Genomic DNA, 22823 nt, shown 5'->3' with positions numbered 1-22823 from the left:
TCAAAACCACAATGAGGTACCGTTATACGCCAGTCAGGATGGCTGCTATCCAAAAGTCTACAAGCAATAAATGCTGGAGAGGGTGTTGAGAAAAGGGAACCCTCTTACACTGTTGGTGGGAATGCAAATTAGTACAGCCACTATGGAAAACAGTGTGGAGATTTCTTAAAAAGCTGGAAATAGAACTGCCATATGACCCAGCAATCCCACTTCTGGGCATACACACCAAGGAAACCAGATCTGAAAGAGACACGTGCACCCCAATGTTCATCGCAGCACTGTTTATAATAGCCAGGACATGGAAGCAACCCAGATGCCCATCAGCAGACGAATGGATGAGGAAGCTGTGGTACATATACACCATGGAATATTATTAAGCCATTAAAAAGAATTCATTTGAATCAGTTCTAATGAGATGGATGAAACTGGAGCCCATTATACAGAGCAAAGTAAGCCAGAAAGATAAAGACCGTTACAGTATACTAACACATATATATGGAATTTAGAAAGATGGTAACGATAACCCTATATGCAAAACAGAAAAAGAGACTCAGATGGATAGAACAGACTTGTGGACTCTGTGGGAGAAGGCGAGGGTGGGATGTTTCAAGAGAACAGCATTGAAACATGTATATTATCTAGGCTGAAACAGATCACCAGCCCAGGTTGGATGCATGAGACAAGTGCTCAGGCCTGGTGCACTGGGAAGACCCAGAGGGATCGGGTGGAGAGGGAGGTGGGAGGGGGGACCGGGATGGGGAATACATGTAAATCCATGGCTAATTCATGTCAATGTATGACAAAAACCACTGCAATGTTGTAAAGTAATTAGCCTCCAGCTAATAAAAATAAATGGAAAAAAAAAAAAAGAGGCAGGTCAGGTGGTCTGGTATTCCTATCTCTTTCAGAATTTTCCACAGTTTATTTTGATACATATAGTCAAAGGCTTTGGCATAGTCAGTAAAGCAGAAATAGATGTTTTTCTGGAACTCTCTTGCTCTTTTGATGATCCAGCAGATGTTGGCAATTTGATTTCTGGTTTCTCTGCCTTTTTTAAATCCAGCTTGAACATCTGGAAGTTCTCGGTTCACATATTGCTGAAACCTGGCTTGGAGAATTTTAAGCAGTGCTTTGTTAGCGTGTAAAATGAATGCAATTGTGCAGTAGTTTGAACTTTCTTTGGCATTGCCTTTCTTTGGGATTGGAATGAAAACTGACCTGTTCCAGTCCTGTGGCCACTGCTGAATTTTCCAAATTTGCTGACATATTGAGTGCAGTACTTTCACACCATCATCTTTTAGGATTTGAAATAGCTCAACTGTCTATGGCCATACCACCTTGAACGTGCCCGATCTCGTCTGAAATAGCTCAACTGGAATTCCATCACCTCCACTAGCTTTGTTCATAGTGATACTTCCTAAGGCCCACTTGACTTCACATTCCAGGATGCCTGGCTCTAGGTGAGTGATCACACCATCGTGATTATCTGGGTCATGAAGATCTTTTTTGTAGAGCTCTTCTGTGTATACTTGCCACCTCTTCTTAATATCTTCTGCTTCTGTTCAGTCCATTCTGTTCAGTCCATACCATTCTGTTATTGAGCCCATCTTTACGTGAAATGTTCCCTTGGTATCTCTAATTTTCTTGAAGAGAAGAAGAGAAGATCTTCGTTTTTGAAGGGATCTCTCGTCTTTCCTATTCTATTATTTTCCTCTATTTCTTTGCATTGAATGCTGAGGAAGGCTTTCTTTTTTTTTTTTTTAATTTTTATTAGTTGGAGGCTAATTACTTTACATCATTACAGTAGTTTTTGTTATACATTGATATGAATTAGCCATGGATTTACATGTACTCCCCATCCCAGTCCCCCCTCCCACCTCCCTCTCCACCCGATCCCTCTGGGTCTTCCCAGTGCACCAGGCCCGAGCACTTGTCTCATGCACCCAACCTAGGCTGGTGATCTGTTTCACCCTAGATAATAACATGTTTCAATGCTGTTCTCCTGAAACATCCCACCCTCGCCTTCTCCCAGAGTCCACAAGTCTGTTCCATACATCTGAGTCTCTTTTTCTGTTTTGCATATAGGGTTATCGTTACCATCTTTCTAAAGTCCATATATATGCGTTAGTATACTGTAATGGTCTTTATCTTTCTGGCTTACTTCGCTCTGTATAATGGGCTCCAGTTTCATCCATCTCATTAGAACTGATTCAAATGAATTCTTTTTAATGGCTGAGTAATATTCCATGGTGTATATGTACCACAGCTTCCTCATCCATTCGTCTGCTGATGGGCATCTGGGTTGCTTCCATGTCCTGGCTATTATAAACAGTGCTGCGATGAACATTGGGGTGCACGTGTCTCTTTCAGATCTGGTTTCCTTGGTGTGTATGCCCAGAAGTGGGATTGCTGGGTCATATGGCAGTTCTATTTCCAGCTTTTTAAGAAATCTCCACACTGTTTTCCATAGTGGCTGTACTAATTTGCATTCCCACCAACAGTGTAAGAGGGTTCCCTTTTCTCCACACCCTCTCCAGCATTTATTGCTTGTAGACTTTTGGATAGCAGCCATCCTGACTGGCGTATAATGGTATGAGGAAGGCTTTCTTATCTCTTCTTGCTATTCTTTGGAACTCTGCATTCAAATGGGTATATCTTTCCTTTTCTCCTTTGCTTTTCACTTCTCTTCTTTTCACAGCTATTTGTAAGGCCTCCTCAGACAGCCATTTTGCTTTTTTCCATTTCTTTTTCTTGGGGATGGTCTTGATCCCTAATAACCTATAATGGAAAATAATCTGAAAAATAATATATGTGTATATGTATAACTGAATCACCTTGCTCTTCACCTGAAACATGTAAGTCAAGTGTACTTCAATAAAATCAATTTATTATGAAAAAAATAAGTAATCCACTGTGCCCAAAGCTATTAAAAATCGAATAAAGCAAGGATGTGGACTTAGCCTTTGAATCTGGCAAAGTCATTAGTGACCTCGGTGAGAACAGTTTCTGTGAAATGTTGGTTACAGAAGCCTGATGGGGTGGGTAGAAGAAAGAATGGAAAATGAGGAGGTGGTGATATTGAATATAAATAACATCATTGAGGAGTTTTGCTGTAAAGAGTAATTGGAAAATGGGGCAGTAGCTAGAGGTGGGTGTTGAGATTGAGGGTTGGTTATTTAAGATGAGACTATTTAAGCATTGTTTAAGCTAATGTTTATATAAGTGATTTAAGCATTGTTATAAGCTGATGTTTATTTAAGCGATTTAAGCGTTGTTATAAGCTGTGAATATTCAGTGAAGAGGGAAAATTGCTGCTTCGGGAAAATCCTAAGGTGAGGAAAAAGGTTGATCTAGTATTCGAGGCAAGAAGTTGGTCTTAGATAAGAACAGGAGTGAAGGCAGAGTATATGGACTTAGATACAGATAGACTGGTAGGTTTAAGGTAACTTAGCAAAAAAGCTCGAGGATATTATCTTAAATGATGATTTGTACATGAATCATGAGGTAACCACAATATTGTTATATACTAATAATAAAAGTGATCAAAATAAATTTGAAAGTCCTTGGGTGTCTTCACAAGCCAAAGATCAGAGGTTATCCCCTTTTAACAGATGGAAAAGCATAGGTGCCCCTAGGAAGCTGAGACCTCAGCTAAATCATATGAAGACTCAAGAGTGATAGAGAATAAGGCTCATGGAACCTGATTAGTCTTGTTTTTAAGCTGATTAGGACTTGAGAACTGATTCTTCCCTTTAGAAAGGTGAATTTCAGAGTGAGAATATGCTATAAAGTAGTTTTAAGTGGTTAGGAAATTTATAATGTTTTTCAAGGACAGTATTAGATGTGCTGAGTCCTAATCACACCTGGTTTTACTGTGTTAGCCATTCCACCTCAAGTTTAGGAGTGGAGAAAAGACAGAAAGAGGATAGTGAGGGCTTAACCACATGGGCTGTGCTCACTCTTGAATGCCTGGGGAGTTGTTTGCTACAGTAGAAGACATCATTTTTCTTTGCCTAAGACATTAAAGGACAGAATTATTGCCACATTTGCTTTCTGTCACGGAGCTAATATAAAATCAAGATTCATTCTTTCCACTTCTCAGAGTCAAATCTGCCACTTTAGTATTCCACTGCATCTTTTTTTTTTTTTTAAGTTTGGAGGATAGGCATGTTGGAAGGAAGGCTATTGGACAAAAAACTGGATTGGAAATTTCATCTGGAGACCATTTAGCATTTTAGGATGTAAAGTAATTCATGACTAAGTCTCTCATAGTACAGGAGAAAGAGTTTGGAATAAATATTTTGGCTCTGAATGGTGACCTGGTTGCTCTGAATTTAAGTACAGTAGAAGGAAGTACATCAGCTAAAGCAGTTGCTTAGCTTGCAGGCTGAAAAATCCTCCCAAGTCACAATACATGAATTAATTTTAAGCCAATAGAGCAATATATAATTGTATATTATATAATCTAATATAGTCATCTTAAATATAGAACTTTAGCGATTAGAGTACATTTTTAAGGAGTTGTGTGAAGAATTTCTTCATATTCTTTTATGTGAATTGATTATGAAAAAGTATATAGTTCTGATAAAATTTCAAATCTTCCTCATTGGGAAATTTGAAAAGATTTGAACACCTCCCTGTGAATATTTCAACTAGCCTGCTACACTATTTTCAGCTGTCTTCAGTTCCTTATAGAACAAGACAGAGAATTATGTAAATATAAAAAAAATTACTTGCAGATCACCTCTCATCGTGGACTCAGCAGCATCTTTTGTTCTCTCTGTCAAAGCCTCAGTTAATATTAAGTTTCCACATATGCCAGCAGCTTTTCAGTTTCTAATTCCCAACAAAACCTTTGCTTGCTGGGTTTGATCTCCTAAGAAAAAATGAAAACAGTACTTATCTCTTTAGGATTCTGATGTAATCAGACTAGACTGTTCCGTTGTTGAATTCTGTGGCATTTTCTAGGATCAAGTATGCTTCATGTGACTTGTACTTCCTTATATCTGAATGGCATAATTTTTGAGCCTGCTATTACTGTGCAGAAACCAGAATCAATTGAAGAAGTAAGAGTCCAATTCATGAAATTCATTTAAATTTATTTAAATTTCATGAATACTGCCCACTAATTTTCATTACTTGCTCCTACCTTAGGACCTTTATGTTTGCAACTCCCCTCACCAGGAGCACTGCATTTCTAGATCTTACCTGACTGGATGCTTTCCTATTCAGGTCTCCATCCAGAGGTCACATACTCAGGGAGGCCTTCTTAGCTGTTCTAACCTAAAGCAGCCCCTTCCTATGTTGTCACTTCACCATTTTATTTTCTTCAAAGTCCTTGTTGTTTTCCAAAATTATCCTGTTCTATTATTATCATCATTAATTACCAGGATTACCATTATTATCCTAACAACAAGAGTACACAAATTGAGTTTTTCCTACATGCCTTATGCAAATCATTGTGTTTTATGCAACATTTTTGTAATGACAGCTAACATTCATTGAATACTTACTACTCACCAAGCACTAGGCTAAGCATTTATTGTACTAAGCCAGGTCAGTGTCATCTCTTGCTTGGACTGCTGCAGTGGCTTCCTAACTGGCCACCCTTTTTTCATCTTAGCCTCTTTACGGTTCATTGCTTACATAGCAGCTAGTCATTCTTCTAAAACATAAGTCAGGTACATCATGATCAGCTTTCAGCATCGTTCATGTTTTTGGCCGTCCTCCGGTCCTCCCGGTGGCTTACAAGCTCCTATGTCACCTGGCCTCCCACCGCCTCCTTGCTGTATCTCTAACCTCTCCTTGCCATTTTCCCTCTGGCCATGGTCTCTGAATCATCCTTTGCTCAAATTACCACCCACTCCCCTGGTATCATTTCTCCCTTCACTTAGGTTTCTGCTGAAATGTCACCTTCTCATAGAGGCCTCTCCCCGCTCACTTATGACTCATTTCTCTTCACTCTGCATCATATTACTCATTTGTCTGTCTTCAGTAAATACCTGTTGAGTGTTTATTAAATACCAGGTCCTGTTCTCAACACTGGGTATGTGAAGTCAGTACAATGGGCGGAATCCCTGACGGCATGGAGATATGGGGTAGGCATAAAATAGACTCAATAAATAGGAAGCACATAAGGTCACTTTGGGAAAGCTAAAGCAAACGAAAGGCTCAGGTTGATGAGACAGGAAAGGGAGAGTTAAGCTTACAGTAGGGCAGTTGGAGGAGGCCTAGGGGAGACAATGGACATTTTGCAAAGTCCTGAAGAAAGTGAGGGAGCGAGCGATGTGAATAACTACATGGAAGTGTGTTCTGGATGGAAGGAACATTGAGTTTGAAGGCTCTGAAGGGAGAGCATGTCTAAAATACTCAAGGAGCAGAAGGGGAGGCTGTTGCTGGAGGATAGGAGGCAGTCGGGGAGGGAGGTGTGGCTAGCGAAATGACAGGGGTGCCAGATAATAGCACCCAGCGCACCCCACCTCTCTGTTTGGGAGATTTTGAACAGAGGAGCTTCCTGAGCTGACATGTCTGGCCCTTGTGTGGAAAATAGAGTTTTGGGGAGCAAGGTTTGAAATAAAGGGTCCAGTTAGAAGATCCTGAAAAGATTGGAGGGGGTAGGGTCAGGTCAGGATGGCAGAGTAGAGATAGTGAGACCTAATTGTGGTCTAGATATACTTTGAGGGTCAGTCCTATATGTTTACTAAGAAATTGAGAAATAGAGCAATTAAGGATGCCTCATGCCAAGATATTAAATCCAGACCACTGGAAGGATGTAGATGCCAGTACCGAGATAGGGAGGCAGTAAAGGGCAGATCTAAAGTGGAAAGAAGGTCATGAGCAGGCCTTCAGTCAGCATTCTGGAGCTCTTGTGGGCATGAGAAAAGGCTGCTCCTGTAGACTGATTCAGTAGGCACTGTCAGAGTGAACTGGATTTCAGGCCCCATTCCTTCCCTTGGCAGGGCCTCTCTCTGCACAGTTGTAGGCAGTGGCATTAGTCAGGGACTTTGCTCTGGGCCATGGTAAGTTTGTAGCCATTGAGATGCTGATTGGGCTGCTGGGTTCAGGGAGGCAGAGAGACTGCAGAGGTAAGGCTGTGTCATGAGACCACACCTAGCTGTTTTATCTTTATATTTTTTATATATTTGTGTATGTGTTACGTTGTACATTAGATATGCTTTATTTACTCATTCATTGTCTCCGCCATCACTGTGTAAGCTCGAGGTGATCCATGTCTGTGTTTACTACTCAGTTGTGTTATACCCAGACCCAGCTCAGTGCCTGGCACCTGAACACTGATTAACGTGGTTGGATTAATACCCTAATTGGGGGTACCACTGCTTTCTACTTGTCCTGTGGATTTCATGAAATTGAGTGCATGGCCTTAAGGTCTAATTGTCAGTTTGTCAGACATTCCCATTTTCTACTCAGTGCTTCAAGTCCAAAGAGATTTTAAAACCCTCACCACTGAAAACCATTTGTTATGTGATTACCAAAAGGAAACTTGAGTTCCAAGAGGCCATAATACTTAATCAAGATTGCCTTGCAGCCAAAAACACATGCTAAAATGATGGGGAAACTTGAAGGAAAATGATCCTGGTTCAGATAGCAAATTCCTTTCACGGTGACTTCTGAGCTTCTGGCCTGTTCTTGAGGGGACTGTTAACACTTCGCTTTCATGTTTAGATTTTCTTGTTGGTAAGGGTTTACTTTTAACTTTACTCTGGTGCATTGAGGGTAAGAATTCCAATTTTATGAGAGGAGGTAAAGGGTGACTTGATTCAGCACTTCTGTTGCATTTATGCATTTAGACTTAAGACAGGGGAAGATAGAGGCCTAAGACCTCTGCATTTTTATTTGGATTGGTCAGTAATGGCTTTGCACATGAGGTGAGGTTTGAAATGGCTCTGTGTTCTTTACTATTGTTGTATAATGACAGACCACTCCCAAATTCAAGTATTAAGGCTCATAAGACTATGGTTTAGATAAACTTGATGGGACCCCCTCATGAGTTGAGTAAGCAACTGCTTAACTTGGCTGGGCTCTCTCACATATCTGGTGCCTCATTCTGGTCTAGTATGGCCCTGGCTGGGATAACTGGGCTGCCATCCTGCAGTAGGCTAGACCAGACTAACTTACACTGCATGATTTCAAGAGCTAGACCAGAAATGCCCAAAACTTCTTGAGGCCTTAACCTGGACCTGGCACAGCATAACTTCTACCAAATTCCATTGGTCAGAACACAGTTGAAGAAATAGACTCAACTCATGATGGAGAAGCTGTACAGTCATATTGCAAGAGTGTAGTTAGAGACCGTTAATTGGAGCTATCAGTCTAATAGATGGCTTGAAGGATAAGTAGGTAGGGTTTAGAAGGAGGACATGAAGTTACTGGTATGAACCTCCTCTGGTCTAAAGAAGAATGCACGTCAACTATCCTGCATCCTACCTCCCTAATGTCTGAGAAACACAAGAAGTATAAGCTTCTCTATTGGCTTGTAGGTTTTAATTAATCTCATTGGATATTAATTAATCTCATTGAAAGTATATCTTTCTGGAGAAGATTTCATAGAATATATATATACACACACACACTACACTGTTTTCCAAGATGCTTGGCATACAGCCGTATTTCTGATAGTTATCTGGATCATTGGTGTTTTCACAAGTAATGATTGTCTCCTTCTCTTGTAGGATTACGCCCACGTGTTGACCTGTGTTACTGAAAGAGAAAAGTTTATTGTGCCCATCAAAGCTAGAGGTGCACGAGCCATCATAGACTTTCCAGACAAGCTGAGTTTCCCCACTTGCCCTGTCAAGTACAGCACTCAGAAGACCCTGCTGGTACGAAACATTGGCAACAAAGGTTCTGTGTTTCACATCAAAACTCATAGGTATGCATTCCTTCAGCTCTTGGTTTTGATCGATTCGAGCTAATCTAGTCCACACATGTAATTTCCCAGAATAGCAGTCAAGATGCAACTGCTTATTACAATCTTCAGTTGCAAGGATGGGAGACATCCTTGACATGGGGCAGACTTCCTCTTCATCCCATGAGAAAACCAAAATTCAAGGTTACCTATTTGGGTATAAGTGGTTTTCTGAAATGCTGGATAAGAGGCTGAGCAATAGAGAGATTGCATAACTTGCTCAAGAGTACACAGCTAGTAAGCGAAGTTGTTCAATGTTAATCTGACTATTTATTTGGTAGCTACAGTGTAGTAGACAGTGAGATAGTACAAATATGGCCCTCAAGGACCTCTCTTATAAGACAGGAAAGAACAGTTGTTATGGGACATGAAAATGCTGGCTGATGAGCAGGACCATAATAAGAATGGCCAGCCTGGGAAGACAGGAGACAGAAGGTCAAGTTCTTTTCTGTGGCTTTTTGAAAAATAGTGCAGATCCTGGGCTGGATCATGAATTCATTTTCATAAGGGCTTTATCTGTGGAATCCTTTGCTAGTTTAAGGATACATCTCTTCAGAAAGGATTAGCATTTACTTCTGCCTGGTTACCAAAGGTTAGACCACATACACTGCCCTCCTGGGAATTTCTTGGCTTAGGGTTTCCTGGACTGAGCATGCATGTCTGAACCTCAAACCTGTAGAAGACACGTGTCCAATATTAATTCCCTAGAGTCCCTATTTCCCTCCCTTAGAACCAAGATAGACATTTTCCCTTGTGCTAATGTTTTGGTAGCCTTTGACGTTTCTCAGGTTTATATGGGGATTTTGTTGCCAGTCCCCCTCACTTCACCATCCCAAGACCTTGTCTCCTAGTTTAGCAAGGCTGTTAAAACCCAGGCTTCAAGGGCTCAGTTGCCTACTGCTCGGGTTCTTATTTTCCTGAGGATTTGAATCCTGTGGATTTGCCTTTTCTTTTTTATTCACACGCTTAGCTGCACATTTACGTAAGTTATTTTTTTATCCAGACTTCCTAGGTATTTTCTGGTGGGATAGTTTTCATGTTACTTGGTCTGCTATGTTATAAGTAGCAGGGATGCCATAATGTAGGTTGAAGCACATCCCACAGGAAGGAATTCATGCTTATTCTTACATGTGTCCCAGGAGCATCACTATCTTTAAACCAGTTCATGTAGATTCAAGTTTCTGTCTGGTATCATTTGTTCCTGGCTGAAATCTACTTTAATATTTCTTGTAGCACAAATCTAGTGGATATTCTATCAGTTTTTGTCTACCTGAAAAAAAGCATATTGTCTTCATTTTTGAAAGGTTTTTTTTCTCTATAGAATTGTGAATTCTGTATACATTTGATGAATATAGAATTATATATACATTTTTTAGTACTTGAAAGATGTCACTTTATTGGCTTTTGGCTTACATTTTTCTAATGAGATTTTAGAGATTTCTAGTTTTGTTCGTCTATAGGTAATTATATCTTTTTCTTGGGCTACCTTCAAGATTTCTGAAGATATTTGGTTTTTAGCAGTTTAAATGTGATGAATCTAGGTGTGCATTTTGTTTTTGGTTATTTTTTGTTTTAAGAATTTTATTTTTCTTTTATTTTGTTTTGAACTTAATCCTGCGTGATGTTCTCTGAGCTTCTTGGATCTTTCCTTATTTTTGGAAAATATCAGCTATTATCTCTCAAATACGTCTTTTGCTTTTGCTCCATCCTCTTTCATCATTTCTTCTGCTTATAGGAATGCTCTGCCTGCCATAGGTGAACTCCTCAGCACACCTCTCATCTTAATTAGGAGCAGGGCATTGCCCATTTTTGTTGGCCCTGCAATGTCAGCTCTCTTTTCTCATTTTTCTAATGAGAAAAATTGTGATTTTGTGGTTTATCTGGCATTTTTCATTGTTAGGGTAGGAGAAACACTCTTTCAAGCTTTCTACCTTCTAGGTGGAAGCGGGACTCTGACCCACTTTAGATAAATCAGTCAGCAGAGGCAAAGGAAAAACTCTTGTCAATCAGTGTCTCCTCAGATTGTCAAAGTACTTATAAAGCTTTTGTTTGCATTTTGTGGTGAGACTCATATTTTGATTGAAGGGAAGGGATCAAGTTGTTCAACTGGCTCACTGTCACTTAGAAAGAACCAATCTCTTTTCATTAAGAAAAAAGACCCTTCATAACCGCCATCCATAATACACGTTAAAAACTTCCTGTTACATTGGTATTGTTCCAGTGAAAGAGAGAACCCATGTAAGGTGGAAAAACGAACACAGGCAGCATATCTTCCTGAATTGTTTGGCTGAATCTTCAAAACTGCACATAAATGGCAATACATTGATATAAAGTAAAACGAAATCACAGATTTAATAGTATGAAGTTGCAGGAAAAGATCTAAAACTTTTGTATCCACACAGCTGAAAGTGAATCATAATGTGGAAACACTCCTAAGGTAAAATGGTGAGCTAACTCAAGGACTAGCCAGGAATCATGATAACATTAGAAACTCTAGTCCCACATTTTAACTTTATAGATGAAAGAAGTAAGGTCTGAGAAGGGAAATGACTCATTCAAGTTCTCCCAATAAGTTAATAATAAAACTTGGATTGAAAACAAACATGGGCCATTTCTGGCCTTGTTTACCTTAAAAATCCATTCCTTGCCCTTTTAGAGTTTGCTCAGCATCAGTGTTGGGCTGTGTTAGCCTCCCTAGCCTGTGGACCTGCTGGGCTCCAGCTGTGTTTGTCCAGGGGGGTGGGAACTAGAAGGAGGTTGGAGAGCGGGAAGAAGTCAGAGTTTTTCTCTTTCTCCCTTTCCGACTTCAGTAGAGTCCCCAGCAAGCAGTTGCATCTCTACCGTTCTAGCTCCTGTCAGACAGACCTGCCATGGTTCCAACTTCCACCCGCTCCCCAGGATCTGCTAATACTTCCTCCTCTCCTTTTGTCTCTAGCCCAGTGATGGAAGTGGCTTACTGCTCTTACCAATCCCTGAGCTAGTTCACCATCTTAAGTTGGGCTTTTCATAGCTTTCATCTTCTATATAATCAAATCTTTCAGTTGAATTTCCTGTTCATTTTTGTTTTCCTGTGTAGGTTCTGCACCAAATGGTACTTTTACGTTCTTTCCTCTAAATGTGTGTCTTCCAACCATGATGTCGATTCTGTGAGTTACTTCTAAATCCTTCCAATAAATCCCTTTCTGTCTAAGTTCGCCAGAATTGGTTTCTGAAGAATGCAGCTGATTTTGTGGTCACATTGTATTAAATCCGAATGTCTGGGGAGATCCCCTAATGACTATCTATTCTAAAAAATGCATAGGTGATTATGTTGCCCAGGCAGGACTGAGGACCCCTCTTTCATTGACAACATGATTGTCAACAGACATAGTGGATCAGTAATAGTTTGGGAAGTCAAAAAGTCTTGCTTCTTTTATGATCATTATACAGTTAGAAATATCTCTTAGGAAATTGTTTAAAAAAAGCAAATCATATTATTTTCATTGAAATAATGGCTTAATTAATGATTAAGTTTATAAATAGGTTCATATAAATAACAAAAAATAAAACTCTTTATGTGTCTGTTGCTACCATTAGAATATGAGCTTCTCAAATGCAAGGATTTTATCTCTTTTCATTTGTATGTCCCCAGTATCTAGCAAAGTGTCTAGAATAAATAAGTGCTCAATAAATGTTTATAGGATGCCTAACCAACAGTATATCACAACAGCAGAGCTACAACTATAAACCTCTATAATAAATTTAAAATAAAAAACATGCTCCAAGTACTATAAAAGAGGCATAATATTTTTTTTACACTATAAAAGGAGCCTCAATGTGCTGTAAAATATACAGAGAACACAAACAATAAGTTTTCAACTTTATTACAGATTTGACCTAAAACTCTTGTAGGTACCAGAATAACTTTGACTATTAAAGTAGGTTTAATTTTGGAAGGTGAAATAGAAAGAATGAAGAAGCAATTTTAAAATCTAAAATCTCAATTTAGGAATCAATTAATAAGAAAGATTCTCTGAAGGAAAAAAATACTAATTTCATATTCATTGTTTAATATAATACAACCAATATTTAGCCTTCTGCTAAAATATTGAATCATTTGGATGGGATATTTTAGTTCTTATGAGCAGTTCATAGTGAATTGAACAAAAACTCAAAATCTTTCTCATGGCTCATGATTTTTCACAAACCCGAATTCCCTCCCTGATCAAGTATGCAGTATTAATGAGGATGTCAAAACCAGACATTCTGGTAGACAGAGCCAGCCTTATACCCTGGAGGAACAGCACCTTTTACCTCTTTGTAAGATCATTTTCTGGTACTTGATATTCTCTAGCCTTTTCTGTCTGTCTGCCTTTAGTAAAATGAAGTACAGAATCAAATTATAGACAATGTTTAAGCACCAGAACTTAACACACTCTCTCCAATTAATGTCTGATTTATTGAGGAAGCTTAGGCAGCTCTAAGTAGCAATGACTCTCCCAGGTGACTTTCTAACCACTGAAGAAGTTTAGTGTAATGTAAGCCCAACAATTAGCACAAAAAGGAAGAAACTGTTACCACTGTTTAGAATTAGGATTTTTAGAGGTCCTAAGAAGAATCCCTTTGTCCATAGAAAAGTAACTTAGGTTCTGTAATGTAATACTAATTCATTCCCAAACTGTTATTTTGCTACTGAGAAATGTCTGAAAAGAAAATGAAAACACAGTGTGGGAAGAAAAATATTAGGAATGAGGGAAGCAGAGTTAGAAGAAAATACTACAGTGTTTTTCTCAAAGCAGGAAGCTGGGGCCAGTTCTTGATTCTTTCTGAGCCTTTAAGAAAGGAAAAAACTTTAAAGACAGTAAGATTCGCCTGCATCTCCTATCAAGTAGAAATTCTTGAGATACCAGAAGTCTGCTCCTTCTGTATTCCCCGAAAATGGTAGAAAGATTAAGTAAAAAATAGATATATTTTTAATTTCCCTTTAAAAGTTGATTATAATTCAATTCAACATGTTTTGAGAGGCTCTTATGAGTAAATAGCTATGCATGGGCTGGTGAGAGACACAAAGATAAATCTAATCAGATGGTTTCCACATTCAGGGATAGTTTGGGGAGATAGAGAGAACTTGAACTTGAAGGCAGGCTTCCATCCCTGCTCTACCACTCACTAGTTGGGTAGCTTTGGGCCGGTTGCAAGTGCTTTTAGAGCAAACATTTCTCATGTCTAAAATGCAAATAACAGGACCTACTTTCTTAAGGTTTTTGAGGATTAAAAGAATTGACATACATGAAATGCCTACTGTAGTATCCAGCTCTGGAGTAGAGTACATGCTCTTGAAATTTTGCTTTCTCTTTCCTTTCAAAAGTCTCTAGCTATTGAGAGACAGGCATGAAAACTTATTACAGTACAAAGTAAAAAGTAAAAATAAAGTTACAGCTTCCCCTGAGAGGAAGGAGACTTTATTAATAAGAGGGAGAATCTGGAAAGATTCAATTTAAGAGGTAACTCTGAGTCTGATAGGTGACTTTGGAAGGAGTATGATGGGGAAAACAGTGAATGTTCCCATAAAACTCAAGCAGTTCTGAAATGTGAATGTAGGGGGCGCTGTCTGGCTGGAAGGAAGAGGAGCTGCAGTGCTGGGAGGGTTATGGGTGAAGAGACTAAAGCCCTCCCATCCTGTCCCCAGCCTGATGTGAAATGTGACAGGTATACAGGACGTTTGGACAGATGTATCTGTTTAATGAGAAAGCCAAAACTCATTGGAAGCAGATTACTTGGGACTTTAAATGTCTAGAACTTTGAACTTTATTACATAAATTATGGGGGCCACTGAAGTTGTTTGAACAAGGTGTTATGTCCTCTGTTTTTCACGATATCTCTGGAGCAGAGTGAAGGATTGAAAGGACAATGACAAACACCTGATCTCATCTGAATTCTGAAGATCATCCTCTGTCTCCTTTTCCATCTAGGGGCTGCCAGTGAGGGAGATAACAGCAGCAATAACAAAAATAATGACAAACATCTGTTTAGCTCTTCCTATGTGCCAGACTTATTCTAAGCACTTTACCTATGTCAGCTCCTTTAATTCTCACTACAATCCTATGAAATCGGTGCTGTCATTACCTCATTTTGCAGATGAGGAGACTGAAGGTTGAGTAACTTACTCAGACTCATGACTGATCTGGGTTTTGAACTCATTCAGTTCACTCCAGGCTAGTAACTGCTACGTTATGGTGCCCCTACAGCAGTGCCTGGAGTTCATCAGAGGGTTGGTGCTGAAGGTACAGGAAATGGACAGACAAAGGGATGGGAAAGTAGTGAAAGAAAAGGGCAGTCCAAGTAGAGAGCACCAGTTAATAATAATTATTAATAAGTTAATAATTGTTCATGATAGGAAGCACTTGAGATCCTGCAATGATAATCTCAGGTACCACCAAGTGCTACCCAGACTGTAAGCTCCATACCCTCAAAGAAGAAAGGTTAGGTTTTCTGAAATTAAGTTCATTATCTAAGGGAAGATTTTAAGGAATGAAGACTCTAAAAATGCTTGCATTGAAGTAAATAATCAGAAACAGCTTAGCCTGCCAGATACATTGTCCAGCACATTACTTTGAAAAACAAGCAATTTAAAGAAGTGAAATGGACCATGGAAAGAATTAAATGGACTGGGTTTCCTGTTTAAGAGGAAGAGCTCTGAAAGTTATTTAAGGTACATCAGGATCAGATCCGCCTTCTCTCTTACTGCTCCTTTCCAGGGCAATTAAACTCAATTATTTCCTGTTCCCAGATCTACCCTACCTCCTCGTAAGGTCTCCTTGCCTAAATTCTATTTTCAAGAGACAGATGTCCCCTTTCCAAAATCTCTCCACCCTTTTCCAGCTTACTCTCACCCAGGAGGCTGACCTATTTAAGAGGTCAGTAGGCTCCTATGCCTTTGCCTTTTGATTGGGATCAGTCAGTGGGAGCCCCGGCAGGCAATCAGACAAAGGATATGAAGTCAAAACACTTTTCACTCTAGAGTCTTATGTGTGAGGCCCCCTGGAATGACTGTAACTCTTTGACCAAAGCCCTTGGAGCCTTCTCTTAGGCCATTGGTGGGTTTCAAAACCACGCCTCCTCCTTGGCTCTGGGTATTTGTGCTCTTTGGTAAGTGTTCTACTGTTAATAACCCTCCGTGATTGCATTGTCTTTTGTAGTTTCCTGATGTCCCTTCACCCTTTTATTATAAATAGACCCTTTGTTAAACTGCACTCATCTCATCCTCATGCAATTGTGTGATCACTTTCCTTTTGAGACTTTGATATGGTTTTTCCCTTGTAAAAACCTTCTCTTCTCTGAACTCGTCTCAAAACTTGGTTTTTGTCTCTTTGAAGGTGCTGTTCTTTTGCAAATTATAGTATTTGCATACATGTTATAAGCCCATCCTTCACTGGAATCACTCAGTGAATGTTCAAAGAATGGCTAAACGGCAAGGATACAAACAAGACTATTATGCACCATTTAAGTTTTTCTTACATTTGTTGTTCTATATCTGTCATTTTAATATTAATATACAGTTTTTTCACATTAAGGAGAAAGTATAGTTCTGAATCACTGAATTGTGGTGTAGGGTGTGCTCTGTCTGCAGACCTGGAACTCATGTCTCCTCTCCCCTTCCCCTCACACTAGTCAGCAGTGTGTTCTGATGGTGTTTGTCTCCATGTGTGTTGCAGGCCCTTCTCTGTAGAGCCATCTGTTGGAACTCTTAATGTAGGAGAGTCCATGCAACTGGAAGTGGATTTTGAACCACAGACTGTGGGCAATCACAGTGAAAGACTTATTGTGCATTACGACACAGGTATGCATTATTCTTTGGTAAAAGTTCTACATGTTATGAAAAGTTGGATGAAAAACATGATTAAGGAAAATAGGAAATGGTTATTTTGAATGCGTTAAAGCTAAGACCCACATGGTAAAGAATTAAAGAGTAAACACCTCCAGCAGAAATAATGTTGAGCCACATATAAATCCCACCTACCAGTTTCTCCATTGCTTGAAAGCCTGAGAAATACAGGGCTCAGAAGGAAGGGAAGGAACCAGTTACCCAGAAGTTACACTGGTAGACTGAGGTTATTTATATGTAAATGTAAACTTGAAGATAATTTAATATTCCTTGGGCTTTCAGTTTACTGCTGCCTTTGTCTAACATTTAAAAACTATAAACTCCAGTTCAAAATGTTCTTCTGTGTGCCCTCTAGTCTGTTTAAGATCTGGTTATTTAATCCTTAGAATATGCAAATGTCTTACTTAACATCTTACTTAAATCTGGGGCTTTGTTGCTGCTAGCATTTTCTTAAAGGCCTTGCCCTGCATAATAATGAATATTCACTTACTGTTTTTGCAGCTATTTGGTCTGTGGTCATGTAGATTGCATGTACATTATGCCAGTCTCCAAAGTTGGTTTGCAAATTAATATATGTTATTTTGTTGTTGTTCAGTTGCTAAGTTGCATCTGCCTCTTTTGTGACCCCATGGACTGTAGCCCACCAGGCTCCTCTGTCCTACTATTTATTGTTTTGTGATTTTTCTCACTTTTTCTCATTCCTTCTTTACCCATTTATGTTGATTGACCTAGATTGTCTTCATCAGAAGGGCATTGTAGGGAGAAAACAGTGCACAGTCAGGGAAAAATCAGCAAATAACATCTGGGTCACAGTTCAGAATTGCTGGCTTTGTGGATGTGTGTCTGAGCAGGACCAATCAAGCCCTTGCTTGAGGACCTGTGGGTAAGTGGTCCTGGCTCCACAAAGCCCAGCATAACAGCAGCTAATCATCAGTGGCTCAGTCTGTGTTTACCTTTTTGTGTATCCACAATTCGCTGGCTGCTGGCATGACAGATTCAGCCTGGACTTAGCTTAAGGAGAAGGGGGTAGTTTCAGCCCTGGTAACCCAGCGGTGGAAGATTAAAAGCAGAGTACATAAACCATCATGGATGTCAGTTTTTCAAAGTGGTGCCATCTTAGTCTCCCACTGACAAAGCATGGGGTCCTGTTCGCTTCACCCTTGCCTGCCCGCAGTGTCGTACTGTTCATTCCAGGCATCCTGGGTACATAAAGCGATGTCTTCTAGTGGTTTTAGTTTTTATTTCTCTAATGATTAATGACGTTGGGCACCTTTTCATGTTCTTGCTGGCTTTTAATTTATCTTTTAAAATTAAGTTTCAAGTCTTTTGCTCATTTTTTTTTTTTTTACTGTTTTTCCTTTTATCATTAATTTGTAAGAGTACTTTACAACTTGTTATTCTGAATACTAGTCATCTGTCAAGTGTATGTATTGCTAATCTTCTGTTCCATTCTGTAGATTGCCTTTTTATTTCCCTAATGATATTTCTTGACAAGATGACATTTTTAATTTTGATGAAATCTCTACTATAATTTTTTTTTCTTTTAAGACCAATGCTGTTTGCCTTCTTGCCAAGAAATCACTGCCTTTTCCAGGATCATGAATATGTTCTCTTTTGTCCACTTTTATAAGGGTAGTAGTTTTAGCTGCTTTGTTTAAATTAATGATTTATCTTTTATTTCATTTTTGAGTATGTGTCAGTTGCAGACCATGCTTCTTTATTTTTACCCTGTGGGTTATTAGCTGATCTCCTTTCTATTATTCTGGAATTCCAACTACTTACTATATTATTCTATTATTTGTTCTACTATTTGTCTATTACTTAGTCCTTTTAACCTGTATTTTGTGTTTCCCATTTTTTTTTTTGCAGACTTCTCTGAAGGCTTCCTATGCATTGTCCCATTCAGTAATTTCTTCTTCAGGGAATACTCATCTGCTGAGTTTTAATTTTTCAATTATTTATAATTATTTTAATTTCTGAAAGTTTATTTGGTTCTGTCAAATCTGATTGCTCTCTACTCTTATTTTTCATATTTTCCTTTTATTTCTTTAATATAGTAAATATAGTTATATTTTATATTTGGTAATTCAGACATACTAAGTCTGCTCATCTATTTATTTGTTTATTTTGTTGTTTGCTGTTTCTTATGGTTTTCTATCATGGTATCCAGTAGAGGAGGAAAAATGTCTTTTTTTCCTCTATCCATTTTGTTTTTTAAGATGTGGCCCCTGTAACAAAGGACAGATTAACAAGAGAAGAGCATAAAGATGTATTTAATATAAGTTTTATGTGGCATGTGAGCAGCTGGTAAAGAATTCATCTGCAATGCGGGAGACCTGGGTTCGGTCCTTGGTTTGGGAAGGCCCCCCTGGAGAAGGCAAAGGCCGCCACTCCAGTGTTCTGGCCTAGAGAGCCCCATGACGGCATATGTATGGTCCATGGGGTTGCAAAGAGTTGGACACAACTGAGCAACTTTCTCTTGCAACTTACTTGAGCCTTTGTAAGAAATGATCTGAAGAAGTAGTAAAATCTGAATTCTTCATGCTAGGTTCGATGAAGGGCAGAAGGTTGTGGGAAAATGTGATAGGACCAAACAGTGTTTGAGCTAAGCATAGTAAATTGAGGGAAACAGTAAGGCCTGTTAATTCAGATTCCTCTTGGTATCCTTCTGTATTTGAAGGTAAACATACTTCTTTTATCTGGTGTTGAAACGTACCTCTCAAATAGAGGATCTTATTACCTGCTTCAGGGGAGGTTAACAAAGTCCCTCTTCCACCTGCCATTTCTTATATTCCTTCAGTTTGATATGTTTAATATGTCAAGGTGCCATGTTTTGTGGTAGTATGTTGTAGATCCCATCATATCTTATGCCTCTTTGTGTTTTATAATTTTTGGATTTAGCATCGTCATTTTGGGCAGGTCCTGGACTTTATGTCCTGTCCTAGGCATCCAATGTAATAGTTAAAACAGAGGTTCAAAGGATAACAAAGGCCAGTAGGGCGAAAGACAGCCTTGGCACTAGATTATTTCCTGATAGTCTTCATTTTGCTTTAATGTCCTTATTTTCCTATCAGGTTAGTAATCAGTTTTAAAGTAGTTTGAAAATGTTTTATTGAGTATTTTAGTTATTTCAATTTCTAGTTTAATATGCTGCTTAAAACTGACTCTAATATATGTCTTTTTTCACCTTATGCAGCTGTATTTATGCAGTAGTTAGACTGCCCATACATCATCAGTAGAATCAAAACTTGAGAGAGGACAGTGAGAATCCAACCTAGTCCCTAGCTTTGTTTGCACATGGAAAACTGACATCCAAAAAAAAAAAAAAAAGAAAAGAAAACTGACATCCTAGGAAGTGAAGAGGCTTGCCTGTAGCTCATATAAGTAGTCAGGAGCACAGTTAGAACCCAGACTCAGACTCTCAGCTCTCACGAAGTGCTTTTTCCTCCATAGTGGGTCATCTCCCTAATCTCTTATATTACTGCATCCACAGTTTTACTCCCTTAACCTGTTGACTTTAAAATGCAGCTATCTGTACATTCTCCTAGCAGCCCTCAATCTGGATTTTACTTTTATGTAAGTATTTGGATTGACACACATACTTACATTTGTAGTCCCTTGCTAAAGAAAGTGAATATTTGTATATTAAAATTTAGTCATGCATAGAAAAGTTGAATTCCTACACTGAGGTTCTGGTGTCAGCTTTGATTTTTGAATAAAGTCATTTTCTAAAGATTGCAGACAGAGATAAACTATCTTGTAGCATTTTCCTTACATGAAAAGAACTGCTGATAAGAATATGCTTTCATCTTTATTGTGGGTTATCAATGACCAGGACTTATAACCTTTCATTAGTGAAAAACAGTAATGACTACCTAAACACAATTAATCACAGAGCTTTTCCCAGCAGCCTTGATCACATTGGCTTGTCATCTCACTAAATAAGCATCTGATTGAACTTTCTGCAGCTGTTTGAAGTATGAATTGATTTGAGGAGGGAAATTTAGCATCATTTTCCCTTCATACTTCTTCAAACAATGTTCCAAGGAGAAACAGTGATACTCCTCAGCAGGAAGTACTCAGTCACTTTTCTAACAGTTGTGTTTATGCCCTTCCATTGCTGGTCCTCCACTGGATTTAATTATTGATTAAATACAGCTAGGACATGTTGTTTTCTTGACATACAGAGCTTGAACCAGTGCTCTAGCAATTATGGCAGTCAAGTGTGAATTTTACTAACATTAATATTTTACTCATTATCATTTTCCTGAATCATATCTCTCCCCTCCTTTTCTCCTGTGTATGCCCTTCCATAGTGAAATCAAGTTTGTTCAAGCAACTGATTGTACCCCAGGGATGATTTAGTTATATTTTTATTATAGTCAAAAACTAAGAAAGAACTGAAGTAACTGAAGGTTTTTGCAAACTACAAACCTCCAGAAGAGATTAGGAATACAGTTTCTCAAGGTTACATTAATAACAGTGAAATAGAACAAAAACAAAGCTAAAACAAAACCAGAACAACTAGTAAATTAGTTCTATCATTTGATTAAAACTGAGAAGTGAAAATATTGACAATTAGGAGACAAATAGCTGGAGTAGGAAATGGCAACCCATTGCAGTATTCTTGCCTGGAAAATTCCATGGACAGAAGAGCCTGGAGGGCTATAGTCCATGGGGTTGCAAAGAGTCAGACAAAATTAAGCATGCATGCACACATGCCCAGGAGACAAAGAAATAATTGCTTAACTTTCACACTTTTCAACTGGGTATTGAGAAACTTTATATAATTTAAGGGTTCAAAGAAATATCAGTATTCAGAATAGGCTTAAAAAAGACATAGGTTCTAAAATTTTGGTTACTTGAATAAGCATTAGAAGTAGGAGCATAGCAGTGTTTTTTTCTTTAATGCCTGGTAATGATGCTGTAACTTAGAGCTGACATTACTGGCATAAATAGGAAACAGAGCTAATGCACTTACTCAGCATTTTTGAAAGTGTTATGTCTTTTACTAAAGTAGAGATAGTTCAATTCAGGGATCAGAAGTTGGCAAATAGGCTCTTTTCCCCAAAGGTGTGATAATGTATTATTAAATATATAAGCAATCATAATATTAATACTTCACAGAGCAGCTTTATGGTCAGGTATATATTTTACTCTAATAAAATATGGAGAAAATTTTTTTCTCCTAAAAGCTAATAAATGAGTACCAAATTATGATACAGTAATTGACTGTGATATGCTGTCTTGCAGTTAAAACTGCTAAATAATACACATCTGAATATAACCATGCAGAATTCACTGGTGGTCCAGTGTTTAGGACACTGAGCTTCCACAGCAAGGGGCCCGGATTTGATCTCTAGTCAGGGAAGTAAGATTTCCTGCATGCTGCCAGGTTAGGCCAAAAAGATAAAAAACCCTGCTAACTGACTATACTCATGCAGGTTTACCTGTATGAGCTTTGTGTCAGTTGTGCAGTTATTATAATGAATTATAAACATGTGCCATTATAATTACAAAATCTAGCAAAACATTGTTACTGTTAAAAAAAAGGAAATGTTTTTAACATGGCTTTAGAATCAATGCAAATATTCCTTGACCTAGGAATATTTTTTTGTCTATATTTTTGTCACAATTTTGTTCTCTTTGCCTTGTATTCCACAGTTTAGGATAGGGAATGGCAGAAGTTAGGATACACTGATGGTTAGAAATTGTTTAGATAAGTGGAATGTTTTTGAAAATTACATAGCAAGTGAAAAGTCTCAAGTCATTAGATGTTAGTGCTTACAGAGAACATCTCTGTAACTCCCTTCTTTTTAAAGGTGAATAAACTGAGGCCCAGGCTTCTCTGGTGCCCCAGTAGTAAAGAATCTGCTGGCTAATGTAGGAGGCGTGGGTTGGATCGTGGGTTGGATCCTGGGTTGGCAAGAGCCCCTGGAGAAGGAAGTGGCACCCCACTCCAGTATTCTTGCCTGGGAAATCCCATGGAGAAAGGAGTCTGGCGACCTACAGTCCATGGAGTCACAAAAGAGT

The 22823-nt window shown here is 38.7% G+C and overlaps 1 protein-coding gene across 2 annotated transcripts in view; it reads left to right on the top strand.

Moving 5' to 3' along the window:
• HYDIN (HYDIN axonemal central pair apparatus protein) overlaps positions 1-22823 on the top strand; it is a 346758-nt gene that overhangs the window by 57905 nt on the left and 266030 nt on the right. For both annotated transcript variants that reach the window (XM_070451030.1, XM_070451031.1), the window contains exons 6-7: positions 8691-8890; positions 16621-16745. In XM_070451030.1, the coding sequence (XP_070307131.1) occupies positions 8691-8890; positions 16621-16745 (325 nt within the window). The remainder of the gene's footprint in view (positions 1-8690; positions 8891-16620; positions 16746-22823) is intronic.

The sequence above is a fragment of the Odocoileus virginianus genome, chromosome 20 (assembly GCF_023699985.2).
Source record: "Odocoileus virginianus isolate 20LAN1187 ecotype Illinois chromosome 20, Ovbor_1.2, whole genome shotgun sequence".
Lineage (NCBI taxonomy): Eukaryota > Metazoa > Chordata > Mammalia > Artiodactyla > Cervidae > Odocoileus > Odocoileus virginianus.
The sequence above is the reverse complement of the archived record's forward strand: the minus strand, read 5'-3'. Positions and strand labels throughout refer to the sequence as shown.